The sequence below is a fragment of the Lagenorhynchus albirostris genome, chromosome 20, assembly GCF_949774975.1.
Source record: "Lagenorhynchus albirostris chromosome 20, mLagAlb1.1, whole genome shotgun sequence".
Taxonomy (NCBI): Eukaryota; Metazoa; Chordata; class Mammalia; order Artiodactyla; family Delphinidae; genus Lagenorhynchus; species Lagenorhynchus albirostris.
This window is the reverse complement of record NC_083114.1, coordinates 49,398,837-49,420,159: the sequence shown is the minus strand read 5'-3', so window position 1 is coordinate 49,420,159 and position 21,323 is coordinate 49,398,837. Positions and strand designations below refer to the sequence as shown.

General features: G+C 49.4%; 1 protein-coding gene across 1 annotated transcript in view; it reads left to right on the top strand.

Moving 5' to 3' along the window:
• Positions 1–21,323, top strand: part of RNF213 (ring finger protein 213) — a 111,167-nt gene that overhangs the window by 14,007 nt on the left and 75,837 nt on the right. The window contains exons 4-12 of the mRNA XM_060135564.1: positions 10,471–10,995; positions 11,275–11,397; positions 11,434–11,439; positions 11,983–12,158; positions 12,731–12,889; positions 13,223–13,425; positions 18,345–18,628; positions 19,340–19,596; positions 20,752–20,949. Of these exons, the coding sequence (XP_059991547.1) occupies positions 10,471–10,995; positions 11,275–11,397; positions 11,434–11,439; positions 11,983–12,158; positions 12,731–12,889; positions 13,223–13,425; positions 18,345–18,628; positions 19,340–19,596; positions 20,752–20,949 (1,931 nt within the window). The remainder of the gene's footprint in view (positions 1–10,470; positions 10,996–11,274; positions 11,398–11,433; positions 11,440–11,982; positions 12,159–12,730; positions 12,890–13,222; positions 13,426–18,344; positions 18,629–19,339; positions 19,597–20,751; positions 20,950–21,323) is intronic.

The following is a 21,323-nucleotide window of genomic DNA, read 5'->3' as shown; positions in this document are numbered from 1 at the left end:
ACCAAGGGAAAAGGCCAGAACCAGGACCCGGACCACTTGGCCTCATCCCCAGCCGCTGAGTGAGTGGGCCCTTCACCCGGCTGTCGTGCAGTGGGTGCAGGGGTGTTGGGGTTACGGGCCGTGGGGAGCACCTGTCCCTACCTGCCCTTCCTGTGGTGGCCCTTTGGTGCTGACTGACAGGGCGGCTTTGGTGGTTCTTGCTTCCAAATGGATTCATTCTTCCCCTGGGACAGCTTCCCCTGCCCTGTGAGGAAGAGGGGCACAGGATGGAGCCCAGAGAGTTGGGTTGAAGGCGCCTACTGACCCTATGGTTCCTTCCAGTGTCGCCTCGGTCCCCATCGTCGGCTTCCTTCTGGGAGGGGATGGAGCCAGCCTGGGTACCTGGCGCTGACTGGGGTGGGCTTTGCGCCTGGGCCACCCATGTGCTCTGACCCGTCTCACCCACTGGGCCTTTGCAAGTACCCCTCGGAGAACTCCCCTTCCCTTTCCACGCTGACTGCCTGCCCTCCCCAACACTTGGTCAGAGGCTCGTGGTCTTTCCCCTTGTCCATCCCTGAGGGCAGTGCCAGCCATGAGGCCCCCATGTGGGAGGCCCAGGTACCCTCCCCTGACCTGCACCCAAGGGGAATGGCACAGGACTGGCTCTGTGCTGCCTGGGGTGTGCCATCCAGAGGGGTTGGGCACTGCCCTGCGTGCCCCTTGTCCCCGAGAGCCCCCTCGAGGCCTGGCCTCAGGTGCTGGGCTGCCTGCTCCTCCAGGAGTGTCCCCGCAGCTGCATCTGTGTAGAAGCACCGGCCTAGGCGTTGTGATGGAGCTTAGGGAACCAGGGCCTGGGCCTGCTTGCATGGGAGGTCTGGTGTGCCAAGGCTTACAGGCACCAGCTCTAGCATGGGGCAGCTTGCCTGCATGGATTTGCTCTGCCTGCCACCTGCAGGACCCTTTCTTGGGTTCCCTACACCCGGGACCCTGTGCCTGCTGAGCCTGGACGCCCCGGAGGCTGGGGGGCTGGTTTAGTCCTCACTCGAGAGCATCTCTCTGCCTGGGGCTGAGTTAGGGGTCCCTTAGGTCCTGATGGAGCGGGGCCTGTGGTCACCCTGTCCTGTCTGAAGGGGGTCATGTTTCAACAGGAAGTTGCGTCAGAGGGTTTTGTAGATGCGGCAGGCGGCACATCCACATCCGATGAGCTGGAGGCTGCTAGTTACTCTGCCTGCAAAAGAAGAAAAGAGGATGCAACCCCGTTTGAGGTCCCTGACGCATGCTCTTCAGACTCTGAGCAGGTAGTTTGCATAAATAGTGGCACACGATGCCTCCCGCCAAGGCTTGAATGAAACTGAGCCCCACACCTTCTCTGATGCTGAGGATGGCTGGTGGGGAGGTGCTTTTCACTCCTACCTGGACTGGTCTAGGAAGGAGCCATGCCTTTAGGTGTCAGCTCTTGTGACTCTGAGGATGTTCTGCTAACATTGAATTTCAGCTTTATTGTATGTGGCACCCTACCCCACTTTTCCATCCATCTTTTAATTTCTTGTGCAGCTGTCTTCTTTGGTTCATGGGAAAACTTACCTTGAAAGCCCCACAGGCCATACAGATTCTCTGCATGGAAAAGAGCAGCGGGGGCCTGGGTTTTCCGTGGGAGCTGGGACTAGTCTGGTGGGGGTCAAAGGCCGAGCCTCTGCTGGGGCTTAGAGAAAACCCCCAGTCTCTGCAACTGCCAGCGCCTGAGGTTATGGGCTCGTGTTCTGAACCCCAGTTGTGCAGAGGAAGCCCGCTAAATTTAGTCTCTGGTTTCTGGAAGTTCAAATCCGACTTCTTTCATTTTCTATAGCATTTGTGAGTCTTGCAGATTTCACGAATACTATCAAAAGTGAAACTACCTAATATATGTAATGGAAGTATTTTTGCTTATGAGGAAAAGCAGTGAGGCTTCAGACATTGAAGAGTGATGTTTGTGGTATTTACCTATCAGTCTTTTACAGAGTGGTGACTTTTTTCCTGAGTAAGATGGCCATTGATTCATTTAACAAAGATTTATTTGAGCAGCTGCTGCCTGTGGGGCACTGGGTGCTCGGTGTGAGGGGGAAGCATGTAAACCAGGTGTGGTCTTGCCTCTGGGCTTGGGTCTGTTGGTTAGTTAAGAACAGAAACACCTTGGGAACTCCCTGGCCATCTAGTGGTTAGGACTTGGTGCTTTCACCTCCTGGGGCCGGACTTCAGTCCCTGGTTGGGGAACTGAGATCCCACAAGCCATGTGGCACAGCCAAAAACAAAAACAAAAAAAGCAAAAGCACCTTGTAGGGCTTCCCTGGTGGCGCAGTGGTTGAGAGTCCGCCTGCCGATGCAAGGGACATGGGTTCGTGCCCCGGTCTGGGATGATCCCACATGCTGCGGAGCGGCTGGGCCCGTGAGCCATGGCCACTGAGCCTGTGCGTCCGGAGCCTGTGCTCTGCAACGGGGGAGGCCACAACAGTGAGAGTGAGAGGCCCGCGTACCGAAGGAAAAAAAAAAAAAAAGCACCTTGTAAATACAGCGGACATCAGGGTGCGAGCACTAACAGAAAATGGGGGGGTGGGGTGTTTGGAGAACCCCTTCATGATCTACACAAACAGGAAAACCAAACTGCAAATAGATTTTCCCAGAAGGAAGGTTTAATATCGTAAAGATGTCAGTTCTCTCAGATGTATACATCCAATTAGCCAATTAATGTGTAAAAGTAGTATTGTTCCCAGTGGGTTTGTTTTTGCTTTTGTTTTTGTTTTGAAATAGATAAAAGACTCTAAAGTCCATCTAGAGTATAAATTGGCAAGAGTTCCTATGAAAAATGTAGAAAAGTAGAAAAATAAATGGGAGATTTGACATCAAAATGTATCATAAGCTATAAACATAGCGATATAACATCCTAATGGAGTAACAGAGACCCATCAGGGAGGGTTGACGTAGAACATCCAGACGCAGATGTGAGCATTTATGGCAGTTGAGCACATGATAAAGGTGGCATCATGTATCAGAGAGTAAAGTTGTGTTAAGTAAGGGGTGTTTGAACCGTGGCTCACCATTTGGAAAAAACGGTTCTTTACTCATACTAAACACTAAAATATATACCAGCTTGGTTGACCATTTTAAAGTAAAATACACCCTAAAAGTTCTTGTAAATATAGGTGACTATTTATAAAATTATATAGATATTCCTAAGGCTCACCAAAACAACCCCTTAAATGCTGATAGGGGCACAAAAATATTCCAGATTCTGAGTTAGAGGGGACCATTCAGCAATAAAGTAGAAAAGCAGATGGCTAGAAAACATTTGCAACATGTGACAAAGGGTTCACGACTGGAATACCTAATCAGTTCTCTCAAAGAAATAAGACATCCATGCACTAACAGAACAATGGGTGAAGGACATAAAAGGCAGTTCCCAGGAGAAAGAGATAAGTGGGCAGCAAATGTGGTATAGTTCTCCTGGAGGGGTGATCAGAGGAGAGCACATGCCCACCGCCCAGAGGCTGCCCTGTTGCCTCTCAGATGGGTGGGGTTTGGTTTTATTTATTTACATATTTTATTATTATTTTTCAAATTGAAGTATAGTTGATTTGCAATGTTTCAGGTGTACAGCAAAGTGATTCAGTTATGTATATATTACATATGTAGATCCTTTTTAAGAATCTTTTCCATTATAGGTTATTACAAGGTATTGACTATATTCCCTTTGCTGTATAGTAGGTCCTTGTTGTTTATCTATTTTATATATAATAGTGTGTATCTGTTAATCCCAAATTCCTAATTTATCCCTCCCCCACATTTCCCCTTTGATAACCATATTTGTTTTTATGTCTGTGAGTCTATTTCTGTTTTGTAAATAAGTTCATTGGTATCATGTTTTTAGATTCCAGGGTTTTGGTTATATTAAAAAGAGGGTTTGGGCTGGTGGCTGCCACCACAGGTGTGGTGACATCCACCAGTCTGCTCTTGGGGGCTGGGGTGTGGTCTGGGGTCCGCGTGATGGGCTGTTATCGTGTCACCCTTTCTCCCAATGGTTGTCTTCCAGGAACTGGGTCACATCCCTCCAGGGGTCCGTCTTGCATTTACTGCCATCTTTACACAGCCGCACCTCCCAGACCCTCCTGGTTCCGTGGGGTCGCCCAGCTCACTGTGGTGTGTGCTTCCTTGTTCTTTCCCTGCTGACAGCGCCCTTCCTTCTAGAAGGCAGACCTGACCCATGTTCCCTGGGGGGCGGCTGGCACCTGTTCATGAGGTCAGAAACCTCCCACCAACTTCTGTGATGCCCAGAAGGCATCTGGTCACACACGTGTCACAGAGGGATCCTCCTGTACTGTGCCATGAATGATACAGGAGCCCTGAGGATGCTGTGGCCCAAGCATATCTACCAGAGCCTGACATCTTATGCACCAAAGCTGTTAGAACATGATTACCTTGACTTATTTGGGGCTTCTGTAAAAAGGAAACACCCTACTCGGAAGTTTGAGTATTTTAACCATTAGAAATCTTTTGGTTGCAAATAATTGAAACCCACCTCTGGTTAATTAATACAATAAAGGGAATCTGTCACTCTCGTAACTGAGAAATCCTCAGGTAGACCTAGCTGCATGCGAGGTTTAATCTGGGCACCTAGATGATATTCCCAAAGTCCGGGTATCTCTCTGTGTCTTTGCACTGCCTTTCTCATGTCAGTTAGCTCCTTGGCCTCTCAGAAGCAGTTTCCACCACTGTGGACCCTTCCACAGTTATCCACTTCCCACTGCATCATTCAGGGGACAAGAGAATGCTTCCTTCGGGGGCTTCCAGAGAAGGACGAGGAAGCGTCTCTTTCCCAGGGGAAGCTCTCCTCAAACCTCAGTGGCTGTGATTGGAATACATACCCATCCCTGAAGCAGTCACTGTGGCCAGGGTGGTATGCTGACCCTGCAGCTGGAGTAGAGTTAATCCTGCTTGAGCCACTTGGCTGAGAATGGGAGGTTCAGGGGACCATTTCCTGGAGTTGGGGAGTGGGAGCAGGACGCCAGGCAGCTGGCGGGGCAGGGATGGTCCAAGCACCTCTCCAAGGCTCCAGAACTGGTCCAGTCAGGCTTCCTCAGCACATCCAGGAATCGTGTGGTTCCCTTAGTAGAGATTCTTGTTGGACTTTTTCCTGATGGACCCTCACTTCCTCCTCGGCATTCCCTACTATGGAGTCTTAGTTCCCTTTTGCAGTTGGTAGCGTCTAATTGAGAGGCCAGCCCTGGTCCTAATGATACCACTGGTTGGGATAGGTCAGGCTGGGGGTCAACCTGATCTTTCTAGTTCTCATCCCAGTTTCTTTTCTCTTGCTGATTCTGTAAAGCCCACCTTATGTTTGTAGACAGACCCCCCACCCTGCTCCCCCCACTGAAGCACTGCCCACATGTGTCATCCCAGTTCTACAGAAGTGGAAACTGAAGCTGAGAAAGGTTACCTGGGTCTGGAGACGGTGGGAAGGAAGGCTGCAGAGAGGGAGCTTGGGCAGTGCCTGTTTACTAGAAGGAAGTGCTTGATCAGATGCCAGGTGGAAAGGTGACACTCTCCTCAGCCCTGCCGTCCTCCCTGAATTGGCAAAACACTTGCTGTTGAAACCGCACTCCTTCTCGGATTGGACTCGAACCCAGCTGCACCTCAGATTGGGCCTTGAACCCACGATCCCTGACTTAGGAGGGGACTCGAACCCACTGTCTTTTAATTGAAACTGCTCACCTGGTCTCAGGACTTAATGAAACTCAGGTTCTTTTGTCTCATCACAGAGATAATTCAGCATGAGGCAAAGCGATAGACAAAGAGTGGGTTTGTTAGCATAGGACACTTGAGACAGATACAAGTGGGCAGGCAAGGGAGCGCAGCCCCAAGAACAAAGAGGGCTACATTTTTATAATCAAAGAAAAAGTGGGGAGGGGAGAAGACCACCTTCTTCCTCATTTTTGGGTAGACATCAAGGCTTACATCATTAGTTCCTCCTTTGACCCTATATATGGTCTAACAGGGACAATCATAGCACTATTTAAATCACATATGTGTTAGCAAAAGGATGGTAACATACACTAAAATATTGTAATTCATCTAAGGTTTCAGTATAGTGTCCTCTTTCACCTAGTTTCTTTCCCCCCCTCACCTATGCTCCCGTCTTGACTACATGCAGAAATGCTACTCTTTGGGGACCATTAACTCCCTGACTTCAAGTAACAAGACCAGGACCCCATATCTATTGTCTTGTGTTTTAACTCTCAGGACCTGTGGCTTGAGTGTGCCTGGTGCTTGGATGTGCCTGGTTTTCCTTCGAGGTAGCGCAGATTATTGCTAGGTTGCTGGATTCTTTTCTTGAGTGGTCATTGGCCTGAAACAGCTTCCTAAGCTCCCTTAAAATTCCTTTTCTGTCTTTAATGCCCTAGTGGGATTTCTAAACTAACTTTAATTATTCTACTCTCTCCCTGTCACTATCAGTGCAGGTGAAGGCAGAGGACCCCTGGGAATTGGGGCAGAGCTAGTGGGCCCACTTAGCCTCCAACACGTCAGCTTTTGTCAAGCGGCTTCACTGACTTTCTGTCCAACAAGTCAGTGTTCCCACCTGTCACCCCCGCATCCTGCTATAGGTACCATTTCAGGGTCCGCAGCACCACCCTTCTGTGTGCTCCTGACCCAGCACTCAGGTGAGTGAACGAGCTGGCCTGCCTTCCCCCAGACTGGGGTCTCCTCTCTGCTCTCCCTGTATGGGAAGCCTTTGTTCTTTTGATGGAAAAACAAACTGATGCTCATTATAAAATCAGAGGTGTATTCTGACCAAACCCCCCCCCCCCACCCTCAAGAAGTAGCAAACTGTTGTTTTTTTCTAATTAATTCTCTTTGGACAGGAATAGGAATAGCCTTTATGTATGCATATAGAGCTGGCGCAGTGTAGCTTTTTTTTAATAATGTTGTACATTCTTTTTTTATAAATTTATTTATTTATTTATTTATGGCTGCATTGTTGCTGCGCGCGGGCTATCTCTAGTTGTGGTGAGCGGGGGCTACTCTTCGTTGCAGTGCACGGTCTTCTCCTTGTAGTGCTTCTCTTATTGTGGAGCGCGGTCTCTAGGCACGCAGGCTTCAGTAGTTGTGGCCCATGGGCTTAGTTGCTCCGCGGCATGTGGGATCTTCCCGGACCAGGGCTCGAACCTATGTCCCCTGCATTTGCAGGCAGATTTCTTAACCACTGCATCACCAGGGAAGCTCCCGCAGCATAGCTTTTGAACTGAGGTATAATTGGTATTGAGTGAAATGCACAGGTCTTCAGGGCGGAGCCCCCTAGATGTTCTGCTGTGTGTACAGCTTTGTCACCCCCACCAGATCCAGAGACAGGACATTGCAGTCCCCAGAAAGCTCGGTAGCATCCCTTCCAAGTCAATAAACTCTTCATTTAAAAAATGTTTTAATTAAATATTATGCCCACTATAAAGGGTATGTATAACATAAATGCAGGATTAACTAAGTGAATACTCACCCCCTACCATCCATTGTAAACGTGGGCAACTATTGGGATCTCCTCCCAACCGCCCCCATCCGCTGCCAACATCCAGAGGTTGTGACCCAGGTCCGTGCATGCATTCCCAATCAGCAGTGTTTAGTTTTAGTGTGCATATTCCTGACTAATGTGGTCAAATGACAGACCACAAGAATTAGGAATACGTAAATATGTAACAAGTATCATACATATAAACTTGATTTTTGTCAAGGAAAATTTTAGACTTTAGCCTCGAGCCTTGCTATATGGCAGGCGTGCCAGCAGCCTGAGATCTGCCAACATCCCAGTCCTGTCTATAGACCCATGAGGGGGCTGGGCACTCACGTGCCCCCATAGACGTGTGTTGAGAGAACTCTAAGTCACCTGTGCAAAATCTAAATCTCATTCTAGGGTTTTGAAGCAGCTTATATAAAGAACAGTTAAATAAGGATAAGAAAAGGAGAAAGCAAGGTAAAGGGGAGAAAGGCAAATTGGAAATCAGAAGTCAAAACCTTTTGTTCTTGGATCTGATCACAGAGCCGACTGAGGGGTGTGGGGTCCCAGGGGGAGAGGAAACATGCTGGTGCTACAGGGAAACACGGGACTTTCCAAGGAATTTATTTAATGAGACAGAAGTGATTAGGCACCTATAGGGGGTCAAGGATTGTTCTGGACACTGTGGATGCAGCAGTGAAGAAAACAAGGACTTCCTTCCTGGAGGGGAGAGAAAATAAAGACATATTTAGTTGACAGTGGCTAAGGAGGGAAATAAAGCAGATGCGGGGCTGTGAAGGTTTGCTTTCCTACTGAGGGTGTCCGGGTGGTCTGCTGAGGGGTGTGGGGCAGAGGACTAAGTGAAGGAGGTGTCTGGGGAAAGACAGAACCTGAGGCAGGAGGCGCCCTGCTCGTATAACTGGTGATGACACGAGAGGTCAGTGGTACTTATGGATTCCAGCAGGGGGGCCACGTCCACAGGGCCCCACGGGAGGGAGAAGGAGCAAGGGGAGAACGTGGACCAGAGTCTGCCTTGTGGGGAAAGGCAGGCAGGTTCGAGCAGGTTTAGGTTTGGCTGGTTTGAATACTCTTTGTGGGCTCTGGGTTATAGGATTGTCTAGCTGTCCTGTACTTGGCCCTGCGGTGATTCAGGGCAGGGAATGTTGGCTTGGAGGGAGAGTTTGATAAAGGAGGTGGGGGGCAGGGCTCCGTGTTAGTTGGTTTGCAGATGAAAGATCTGCTCAGATCTTTCATCTGCTCAGAGAGATCCCTCTCTCTGGGAATTAGCTAGCCCTGGGAGGGGCAGTCTCTCCAGGATTAGCAAGGCCCCCGCAAATGCCAGAGCATCCTAAAATACAGAAAGTAAAAAACAGGATTAATACTGGAGGCCAGGGGATGAGGTTAGCAGGCAGTGAGGGCCAGTCCTGCAGGGTCTTCCGGCCACACGTACGCTTTGATTCTGAATGGGCAAGTCAGCATATGAGGCAGCCTGTGGCTTTGGCCACCTTCAGACGTGTAGGACCCGGGAATCTTTGCCGAATGGATAAAACTGCCTCCTCGGCCTTTGGTGGCTTTCAGACTCAACCTGCGCCTCTTCCCTGGGAAGCCTGCGAGTCCTTCCAACATGCTAAAACCATTTGTTTTTAGTCTTTCTCTCCTACTAAACCATCAGCTTCATAGGGGAGGAACGTGTCTTACTTTCTTGTTCCATGCGCTTAGGACAACGTTCCAGGTTCCTTGGTAAATCAGTGTAGAACTAAGCGACTTGATTTAAGCTAGCCTCACGCTGAAAAAGGAGGAGATTCTGCAAAGGGCTTGGGGCTGTGGGGTCCGCACACAGCTTTCTGCTGGTCTGACCTGTGGTTCCCAGTGAGGTTTCATGTCAGGACCACCAGGAAAGCTAATGGAGATGCTGGTGCCCGTGCCCCCAGGCCAGTCGGATCAGTCGGGCGCCTGGGGTAGGGAGCTGCTTGGTCCTCGTGCTCACAGAGCAGGCCTGGTCTGGCAGCAGCACCATGGAAATGTAGAACCTTGGGTCCTCCAGACGTGCTGAGTCACCATCAGTATGTTGGCAAAATCTTCAGAGATCTGTACGCCCTGGAAGCTGGGGAAGTGACTGCCTCGAATGACCTTTCTTAAGCCTCTTTCTACTGCGATGTTAGCAGGGGTCAGTGTCAGACTGGGAAATTGCCATCCAGGGTGGCCTGTGTGTCGTGTTGCTTGTTTCGAGCAGATGGGCACGAAGTTTGGTCAGGATTCTTGGAGAAAATCTGGAAGCTGACCCAGAGCAAGGCTGCCCCACTCCATGTGCAGAGAAACCCCGAGGCCTTCCGTCTCCCTCTCCCGGGGACTCAGCCCAGGCATGATTACTAGCACTTAATGAACCAATGAATACTTGCTCCAGAGCAGGATCCCCAAGCGTGCAGGGCATCCAGCCCCATGGGGTCCTCAAAGGGTCCTGCCACTCCTGCTTCTCACGGGCTCCATCTCTGATTCTGAAGTTGAGGATTCTTGCCTTTGAGCAAGGATCTCAGGCAGAGGTGTAACATGCCAGTGCGGGTGCAGGAAGGAACTACTTAGACTTCTGTTCATTCTTCCGTCTCTATTTTGTACATAATACGTATATGGAGTATGATGTGTGGGGACCTGTACCTGCTTTCTAACATTTGAAAGCCATCCTTAAAGGATGTCCCATGGGAAGGAATTCCATGTGAGGGTCTCAGCTTGGATTGGACAGAACGAAGCATGTGACCATCACTGCTCCCTACTTGTCCCTCCCCTCTGTTCACCACTCCCATTCACTTTGTGTCTCAATTTCATTCTTTCCAAGGTAAAGAAATGGTAGATTTAACAGATGTAAGGTGGTTTGGTCGAGCTACACTTGACGTACTTCAGAAATTGAAAGGAAATTGGAGGAAAACATTGGTGAGAGTATAGTAAACCTGAGAAATAACATGTGTGTCTCTTTTTCTGTTTAGAGGAAAGGGAGAAAAAGGAGAAAAAGGAAGAAAAGGAATCAGAATGCTTCCACGTCTGCAGGGTTGGATCCCTTGTCCTCATCCCTCTTGGGCCCCTGTAGTCTGAGTTCGCTTGCAAACCCTGAGCTCCCGGACACAGCCCCACCCCAAAGCCCAGCTCAGCAGGGTGGTCCCACCCACCAGACAAGCCAGCCCCCAAGTGTGGACAAGACGCCGCTGGAGGCTGTGGGCCGCCCTCTGCAGGGCCAGGTTGCGAGAGGAGTAGAAGCAGCTACGGACACCGAGTCTCTGAGCAGCCCGGTACCCCAGGACCAGACTCTGGGAGGAGCCTTCCCGGAAGGGAAGGACCACCACTCCCCAAACCCCTCCAAGGGCAAAGGCCTCCCCACTTCTGCCAGTGAAGGCCCTCCTAGGGAGAGAGATGCTGCCCAGGAGCTCCCACTGCCTGAGCCAAACGGGGACCACTCCAGGCCCGGGAAAGAGCCGCGGGCCACTGGGCAGCAGGCCAGGGCCCCTGCCTCTGGGGTGAGTTGTTAGTGGAGTGACGACCGGGGTTGGCCTGCTATGTCTCGACACCTTGCTGTGCAGTGCAGTTCTGACAGTACTTCACTGTCTGGGAAGGGTGTCCACTGGCACTTGCTCCCTGGGAAGGGGGGCTGTGGAAGGGGCTGCCCTTCCACCCCGAGCTGCTGACCCCTGTCACTGGGCTGGTGGCATATACTTACCCTTATGCCACTGAGTCAGAGTTTCCCTGTCCATTTTGTCCTGTTGGCCCTGATGTTTTGGGGTCTTTATTTCTTCCAGGCAGGTGTTGCTGCAGCTGAGCCAGCTGATGCAGGGAAAAGAGTTGGGAAAGAAGTTAAAAATCAGACTGAGAAAATGAAACAGCCTCCCACAAGTGTCCCTGCTTCCCGAGACAACCACCAGGTAAAGCGTCTCATTCCGACCTGGTCGGCTTTCCAGGAAGCCGTCCCCGTCCTTGCTGTCTGTCCCATGGGCTGCTCCTTTTGGCCCCGTTCCTTCCACAGCTCAATTTAATCATTTGGTGAATATGTGTTAGGTGCTGGGGGTGCAGCCTAACATTTGAAATGAGACCAGCTCCTGCCTTTTGGAGCTCACATTCTAGTGGGGAGAAAGAGAAAGTGAAGTCAGGCTGTGAGAAGTGCCGCGGAGAGAAGTAGGGTGAGGGGCTGGGGTGTTGGAGGTGGGTGCCAGGCAAGGCCTTCCAAGGAGATCTGAAAGAGTGACAGGCGAGTCGCATGGCTGTCTGGGGACGAGCAAAGGCCCCCAGGTAGAGTGTGGTGGACCTGTTCAGGGAGCAGCAGGAAAGAGGGGCCATTGACAGCAGTGCGGAGAGGAGTCCTGGGAGGCTGTGGTAGGTGGACCAGAAGGCATTCGAAGGTTCTGAGCAGGGAAGGAATGTGACCACTCTGGCGGCTATGAGAAGCATCCCCTGTTGGGGGCAAATGTGGAGGCTGGTCATCAAGATTGGGGTTTGGGTGCTTGTTCCAGGAAGCTGCAACCAAGGACCAGACGGGTGTTTCTGGAGGAAAAGCAGGTGAAAATGAGAAGGCCAAGCCGAAGGACCCGAAGAAGCCAGAGGGGAATAACAAAAATAATGCAACCACCGTGAAAAATGAGAGGGAGCAAAGGAGCCAGAGGGAGAGCTCACACGGAGCTAAGGAGTGGTGGGTGTGACCCGGCTCGGGGCGGCACAGGCCTGGTCCCCACCCTGAGCGGGGGCTGGAAGGGGCCATGTCACCCCAGAGGAGATTCCCACCTTGCCCTCTTGTTGAGTCTTGGGGGAAAGGGGAACACTCAGGAGGTAGACAGTGGAGGGGCACCTGTTCCAATTCCTTGCTCAGGTGAAATGCTCTGTAATATGGTCCCTGGGGTCCCTGAGGCAGCACGGGCCTTACAGAAGTCAGGAGAGAGGCTGTCACGTCCCAGAGTACTCAGCCACCCCCTCCTGCCACAGCCCTCAGCCCCTCGGAGCTGGGCAGAGATCACCCCCCCCCACCGCGCCCATGTCCTCCTCCACTGTAGAGGGAGAGCCGAGGGCACCCACCCAGCAGACAGCCTGTCTGAAGTGTGGACGCTCTTGCACTTTGTTGGGGTGTGTCTTAGTGCACAGCCAAGAAACAAGGATCCTGTGTGCACACGTGTGCCTGTGTGTGTGTGGGGGGGTGAGTGTGTGTGTGTGCAGAGAGGTAGACTGATCCAAATATAATCGGTGTTTTCCTCCGTGGCTTTCCCCCAGCCCACTGAGCTCCTTGGAAGGAATCACGGTGTACTTCCATGCAATCATTTCAAAACATTTCCAGTTCAACCCCAGGCAACACAAAGTGTTTGTCAGGGGCGGAGAAGAATTTGGGAAGCCCGGATGGAATCATGATGTCTGCGAGATGTACTACACCAAGTGAGTATATCCCAGTAGGCCTGTAAGGAAATGTACAGAACATCCAGTCTTTGAAATACATTGAAATCATAATTTTTATCAAGTTGATTAACCCTTAGAACTTTGGGAAGATGAATATTTCAAATAACTCTTCCCTATAATGCACTTCTTTGTCATACTTCACCTTGGCCTGTTTTCTGTCTCTGCATGAAAACCATGCCTTGTTCCGGAAACATCCTCTCAGTCAGCATCGATTTATAGCTCTGGGTCTGCACTCCGTGCTATGTTTGAGAAGAATGAAGATTTCTGGGAGAGGATTTTTGGATAACGGGCTGGTGTCCTGTTTATTCACAGAGACCTACATGAGAACGGGTCCCTTGTTGAAGGCAGAACCATCATTTCTAAGCAGCACCTGGATAAGCCCATTCCATACAAGTACGTCCTCTGGCGAGGCAAGGGCCCTGTGGAGTATGAGTTCATTTACAAATGTCAGCAGAAGGAAGGCGAGCACGTGAACCGCTGTCTCCATGTGAAATCTTCCCTTCTGGACTCGGGAGGTAAGCCTCAGGCTGGGCTCCTGATCGGAGCTCAGAAGGCTGGACGTTCCTCCTGGGGATCAAAGGCTTTCCTTGGCCCGTGTGGGTCCTCTTTGCTTGGCATTGGCTCTGCCCTACCCCCCCAGCTCTATGTTTCATAAACCTGAGCTTGGAAGCATGTTTCTGATCAGGTTGGCTTAACCACTCACAAGAGTAAACAAGGGAAAGGATTTTTACTAAGGGAAAGGAGAGAAGATAGAGCTGCTGGGAAGTAAAGGGACTGGGGCCTAGAGGGGCAGCAGTGAGCAGGGGCAAGGGCAAGGGAAACAGGGCTGCCAGGACCACAAGCCCTTCCCAGATTTCCAAATGGCGACTGTGAATAAGACATCCAGCAGAAGCCATGAAGGGCTGGTCCACTGCCCCCTGCTGTCTGTCGTAAGTGTCACTCTTCTATTTTCTTTTTTTCACTTTATTCTGTTTCTCTTTCTTTCTCTTGTCTGTTATCTAATTCTTCTTTCTGTGCTCTGTTTTCTACTCACTGTATGCAGTGTGTGTGGTGTTTGTGTGTGTGTGTCAGGTGTGTGTGTCCAGTGTGCGTGTGTATTTGTGTGTGTGTGTACATGTGCATGTGTTCTATATAGCGAGTCTATATGGGTTCTACTTTTAGGAACTTGCTTAGATCTTCTTTGTGGCTGACTTCTTGGTCTGTCATAAATATTCCATGTATGCTCAGAAAGAATGGATAATGAATTTTGTGACTCAAAAGCTGTATGTATATCTATTAGATAAAGCCTGTTTAATATTAAAGTCCTTGTTTAAAAAGATCCATCTGTCAGCTTTGGAGAGAGATGTTCCAGTCTGTCACCAAGACCAGGTGCTTTGTTTATTTATTTTTTTAATTATATTCATGACTTGTGTGGGTTAGGAGTTTGGATGGAGCACAGCAGGGCTGACTGGTTTCTGCTCTCTGACGTCTGGGGCCTCAGCTAGGAAGGCCTGAAAGCTGGGAGTGATTTGCTGGCTGGGCTTTGGAATCATCTGGAGGGGTCTTTGCAGTTGATGCTGCCCGTGGCTAGGACCTCTGTTGGGCTGACAGCGATTGAGGTCAGTGGGGCAGGTGCTTGGTCATTTTGAACTGGCCCAAAGAGACAGAGAAGAAACTAGAGTCATGCTCTCTTTTTAAATGTGCCCAAGTGTTGACTTGATCGCCTCCAAAAGACTCTATTCTGTATGGGCTGACCAAAGAACAGAGCCCTGCAATACTTTCTGGTTTTGCCCTGTACTTGCTGGATGATCCAAACTGTCTGTTTCCATGCTTGAGGTGACCCCTCATCAGACAAGAGCTGATGCTGATCTAATCTTGCCGGAGGAGGTGGTAGTGATTTGGGATAGCAGGTCCCATTTGCTCTTATTTAAGAAGCACTGCCTTAGTCACTTCAGATTTTATCTGGCTGGGTCCTGGTACTTAAGCTGTCAAACCAGATAGAGATGTGCTTTTCAACACAGAGACAATCATTTTAAAGTCCATTAAAAAGATTTTCTTTCCCTTTCTTCCTTCCTTCCTTCCTTCCTCCCTTCCTTCCTTCCTTCCTTCCTTCCTTCCTTCCTTTCTTTCTCTCTCTCTCTCTTTCATTGAAGTATAGTTAGTTGTTGTGTTAGTTTCAGGTGTACAGCAAAGTGATTCAGTTTTATATATATATATATTTTCAGATTATTTTCCATTATAGCTTATTATAAGATATTGAATATAGTTTCCTGTGCTATACAGTAAATCCTTGTTGCTTATCTATTTTATATGCAGTAGTGTATATCTCTTAATCCTATACTCCTAACTTATCCTTTTCCCCCTCACTTTCTCCTTTGGTAACCATGTTTGTTTACTTTGTCTGTGAGTCTGTTTCTGTTTTGTAAATAAATTCATTTGTATTATCTTTTCAATTCCACATACAAGTGATATCGTATAATATTCTTCTTTCTCTGTCTGACTTACTTCACTTAATATGATATTCTCTAGGTCCATCCACTTGCTGCACATGGCAATATTTCGTTCTTTTTTAATGGCTGAGTAATATTCCATCACACACACACACACACACACACACACACATATAATGTTTTCTTTATCCATTCATCTGTTGATGGACACTTAGGTTACTTTCATGTCTTGGCTATTGTAAATAATGCTGCAGTGAACATTGGTGTGCATGTATCTTTTCGAAATAGAGTTTTCATCTTTTCTGGATATGTGCCCAGGAGTGGGATTGCTGGATCATATGGTAGCTCTATTTTTAGTTTTTTAAGGATCCTCCATACCGTTTTCCATAGTGGCTGTACCAATTTACATTCCCATCAGCAGTGTAGGAGGGTTCCCTTTTCTCTACACCCTCTCCAGCATTTATTTGTAGACTTTTTGATGATGGCCATTCTGACCAGTGTGAGGTGATACCTTATTGTGGTTTCGATTTGCATTTCTCTAATAATTAGTGCTGTTGAGCATCTTTTCATGTGCCTGTTGGCCATCTGTATGTCTTCTTTGGATAAATGTCTGTTTAGGTCTTCTGCCCATTTTTTGATTGGGTTGTTTGTCTTTTGATATTGAGTAGTATGAGCTGTTTATCATTAAGCAGATTTTTAGGTTGTAGAGTAACTCAGAATTGCCAGATTATTTTCAGATGCTTTTTTCTTAATCGTGATATTGTTCTAGTGTTTTTCAATAATTATACTTTGCAAGCTTTTTTAAAAAATGAGTGTTAAAGCTTTTTCCTTATTGTTGCACGGGCACTTAAACTGCCTACTTCTTGGTGTGGGCCGTTCTATTTAGATGCCCTGTTGGTAGGTTGACATTGGAGCTCCCTGGGAGATGGTACCCTGGTGAGTTGGGTTAAATCAGGAGTTTTAAGCAGTAAGGAGGTCAGTCATAGTAACCAATGGAAGGCCTGATGGGAGTGCCAGGGAGGGCCTTTGTTGGCTTCCGAGGGTCTGGAGGTCACTACTTGAGCCCAGGTGGGGAAGTGCCCCAGCCCCTGACATCATCAATGCAGGTGATTTGGGAGGAGTGTCTGGAAGGCACTCTTGTTGATTGAGAGAAGTTTTGTGCTTTGTTTTATTTGGTGTGGTGGTGGTTTATCTTAAATAAATGTAGTTTTCATCAGTGCCAATAAACAGAGAGAGAGATGACTTCCCTCCCCTCTCCCTCCTTCTAAGCCTCCTGTGAGTGCTCTCATTGGTAGAACCCACTGTGGCAAGGCGGGCAGAATGGAGGTTCTGGGCTCCAGCCCTGTGACATGGGGGAGACCCAGACGGCAGATATGTGTGCTGGTGGCAGAAACAGCCATCACGAGCACTCTGTCCCTTCCAGTGCCTTTTTCCTTGTGCTGTGTTTTGCCTGAAACTGATTCTGCTGTGTCTGCATTCCTTGCCTACCCTCTTAGCCTCTCTGCTTTTGTCCCAACTCTTGCTGTTTGCTCTCAAGTTCAACTCTTGCAGCCCCGTCTCTGTTTCGCTGGACTGTTGTTGGTTTGTTTTTTTTTTTTCTTTCCATTCAATGTGATCATCATTTTTTTTTTTTCTTTTGTCCGTGCCGCATGGCTTGCTGGATCTTAGTTCCCAGACTGGTAATCGAACCTGTGCCCCGTGCAGTGGAAACGCGGAGTCCTAACCACTGGACCACCAGGGAATTCCCAATCTAATCATCTTTAATGGGTGAATTTAGCCCATTGGCATGAATTGAGACTGTCAGTGGAAGACTCAACTTTTGACAAATAATCATGTCTTTTCTCTCTACCTTGTTTCCTTGTTCTTTTTTGTACTTTTTCTAACTTTTGGATTTTCTTTCTCTTTTCTCTGGGGGTTTGGAACTTAAATATTTTATTTCTGCTAGTAGATTCTTCAAGGCCAAGGCCATTAATGGCCCTCCCTGTCCCACCGTCCTGGCGTCGAGGGTATCCCATGCCCAGGACATTGATTGGTACTCCCTTCACCTCCACAGCACTGGCCATTCCAGGCCAGCAGCTCTCACTCACCTTTTGTCTGGAAGAGCATTTTTATAAAACCGAGAGAGAGCCATTGTGTCCCACACCATATGGAGCAGGAAAAGCTTCCACAGGAGGTGATGCCTGAGGTCAGATCCAAACAGTGATTCCAAGTTATCGCTGGGCAGGGCCAGGATGGGGCAGGGATGGCTGAGTGGGGACTTCCAGCAAAGAGCAGACTGCACAGTGAGGAGAAGGAGACCTGTTCAGAGGCTGGACTTCCTGATTTTCATGGCTGTTTTTATGTACTTGTGTTGCCTCTGGTGCCTTACTGACCTCTTTGCCTTCTAATTATTTGACAATTGATTTTCCTGGGTTTTCTAGGTCTGTACTCATATCATTTCAGCTGGTTATAAGAGCAGCCATGGGTTCAGCCCTTGCCCCATGTCAAGGGCTGTTTTGTCTGCCATGTGACCTGTACCGTCCTTCATGGAGTGGGCACCACGGTTCCCAGGACAGAGGAAATGGGCACTTGCACCAAGTAACATACCAAAATGGTGCACAAGTGCTAGTGAGGGATGCAGTTTCAGTACGAAATTTTTGACCTCTGTGTGGTCATTTTCTAAGGAACTCATGTACCAATTGTGCTGAACCATCTAGTTCGACAAAGACATGTTTCAAGTATTTTCAGGGCAGCTGAATCGTGTGCCTCACTCAATTCACTGTAGGGTGTCCAGGTTACTTGTCCTAAACAGCCGTGCTCCACCCAGGGGCCAGGCCCCCTGTTGTTTATCTGTGGATGGGTACCTGGATGGAGCAAGTGTTGGCTGCCTTCCATTTACCACGTTCTGTGACGTTCCTGTCTTTCTTCATCCTATTTCTTCTGGTCAAGATCAGCCTTCCAGGGTGGAGTGTCCAGGTCTAGTGGTTTTGATGCTCCTAAGTATAACATTGCTCTTTTAATCTTAGACTGGCACCAGTACGATGATATAATTTGTAGGAGGCCCCTTGGGAATTTCCAGAGATTGGTGGATTATCTAACAGATCGTAGAAGGAAAGACTTGGTGAAAGGGAAGCAGATCGCGGCTGCGGTCATGCTGGACCGCATTTTCAGCATCCTTGAGACCTGGAATGCCATCAATTTAAAGAACTTTTTCACCCAGTTCCAGCAGTTTTATTCTGTCATTCGGGTGCCCATGATCTATGAAGGAGAAGAACAGCTGTGGAGCACTCTGCAGTACGAAGAGAAGGAGGTACCAGGTCTCAGGGGTGTCAGCAACAGCTCCCTTCTCTTCCTCCTGGGCACTCAGCATCACTCCACCTCCTAGTGGCCAGATGACCCCTAGAATCAGTGGACCAGGTGGATGGGGGCAGGATATTTCAGTCCCTTTTCTCCTAGTACCACCTCTTGGGAATTCTTTGTTCTCCCCATTTTCTTCCTCCTCCCACCTCCTCACCTGCCCCCCTCACTGGTCCCACCTCCTCACCTGCCCCCCTCACTGGTCCCACCTCCTCACCTGCCCCCCTCCCCCACTGGTCCCACCTCCTCACCTGCCCCCCTCCCCCACTGGTCCCGCCCCCTCACCTGCCCTTCCCCTCCACCACAAGAAGGCTGGTGCCCTTCACTGCATCTCCACCTGCTCTGTGGTATGGCTTAGGCATTTCTGAGACAGACCTGGAGCCACACCTGAGATGACCAGTATATCCTTATAAGGCTCAGGAGCCCCCACTTGATAGCGCCTCCATCATGCTGAGGCCTTTGGACGTGCCAGTGGCGGCACCTCCCAAAGACCCAGGGTGAGGGGGATGCTCAGGGTTTAGTGGGGAGGCAGGCAGTGGGTGACCCCTCCACAGAGCCCTCCCTGCCCAACTGATGGGGAAGTAAGCATAGTGATGGGCAGCTCTTGACACCTCTGGTGGGTTCAATGCCGTGGTTCTGTATCTCCCTTTTCTCCTGGGAGCAGGTGAGAAAGCACCTGTGGGAATGTTTGACAAAGAAAATGGCACCATTTCTGGAAATGAGGGCGGACCCTCTGCCTGAAGACTGCCCGGTGAGGAGTAAATTGAGAATGGGCCTGATTGTCCTTTTCTCAGTGGAAAAATTTCACTTTCTCTTACCGGAAAGTGACCTGGGCTCACTCTGTTGCCTCCTTTGCTCGAATGCCAGTTCACCGGATGCCCTTCGCAAGGATCTGATCCACATCCTTGAAACATCTCAGAGGTAGTGTGTGTGTGTGTGTGTGTGTGTGTGTGTGTGTGTGTGTGTGTGTAAAGATTTTCTAGCTCTCTAATGGTTTTTATCTGATTATAAAAATAAGTGCTTGTCAGAGAATGGATGAAGACATGCAAGGAATAAAAACTAGCCGTAACTTTACTGCTCACTGTTGTCGCGTCAGTGTCTGTCCCACTGGCCTCTTCTAGCCGATATACCAGTTTTCATCTTATTCACGTTCTCCTGAGTACCCTGCTTTTGAGCAGCTTCAAGGTGTATCATGACTCAGCCCCACGTGCGTGTATCTTGAGGGGGGGGGTCATGGTAAGACAATGAAGCCGGACTTGAGGATGTTTGTGGAAGTACTGTGGGTGCCCTCCCCGTGGCCTCTGCAGTTGCCATGCCCAGTTCACGAGCCAGAGTGTCACTGTGCTGGGCCCGGAGCACTCGTGGTGTGGAGGCCGCGGCCTGTCCTGAAGGCACTCATGTTTCACTGGGTGGAGGCGCTGCCCCAGAACCCTCTGATGGTCCCAAGGTCTTTTTTCTGAAGCTGTTTGAATTGAACTTTAGGGTGATATTGGGCAGCCTTCTCTGAGCAGTCAGTCTTATGGAACACCTGCCTTGTGGTTTTACAAATTTAAAACACCCAGTTAAACTCCGTTCATTTTGAAAGAGAGAAGAAATGCTGGCAAATATACAAGTGTTTCCAGGTCTTAAGAAACATCCGTGTTTTGTGATTGTAGGGAACATGCCATGTATTATTTATAGGCTCCTTCCTTACATGTAAAAAGTTGCTCTATATGTAGATTTACTGTTGCCAGATGACCTGGGTTCAAGCCCCAGCTCTGGCACAGGGGCCCTTGCATAGATCACATGCCTCTCTGAACCTCTGTCTCCTCCACTTCAAGGAGGATGGAAAGATGCCACCAGGAGTTTGCTCTGGGGCTTCGAAAGGGCCAGTTCAGTGCCTGATGCTTTTTGGGGGTGCCGAGGGGGCCCCTGAGGTTTCTCCCTGATCTGGTCACTCTGTGCTCAGACACCCGGAGCGCTCTTATCTTATGCTCTGTGCGAGGAGCTGTCCCTTCGCTGGTGGGTGGCAGACCCCCGGGGCTGGCCTGACACTGGCCGTGCTGGGCTCACATGGGATCTCTGTTCCCTTTCTAGCTGGCGAGCATCCATGGTAAACCTGTGCCAAATGTGCATGGACAGAAAGGTTGACCATTGGGTGTGTGCCCTGCCTGTGCTGCACCACTGCATGGACCTGTCCTCACCAGCCCAGGACTCAGGCGTGCAGCCCGAGGACACCTGGGCAGCCCTTGAAGGCATCTCCTTCTCGGAGTTTCGGGAAAAAAGAGCAGATCAGTAAGTTACAGACCTGCACTTAACATATGTAAATCTTGGAATCATAACTGTGCTTCCAAGATCTCCAGTGGACTTTTAGTACCCACTCATTCCTGCTTTTAGTGATGGAAGTAATATATCACTTCTTTTTAAATTACTTCTTTAAAGATTTTAGGGGATTTCCCTGGTGGCTCAGTGGTTAAGAATCCGCCTGCCAGTGCAGGGGACACGGGTTCGAACCCTGGTCTGGGAAGATACATGCCTTGGAGCAACTAAGCCCGTGCACCACAACTACTGAGGCTGTGCTCTAGAGCCCATGAGCCACAACTACTGAGCCTGCGTGCTGCAACTACTGAAGCCCACGTGCTTAGAGCCCGTGCTCCACAACACGAGAA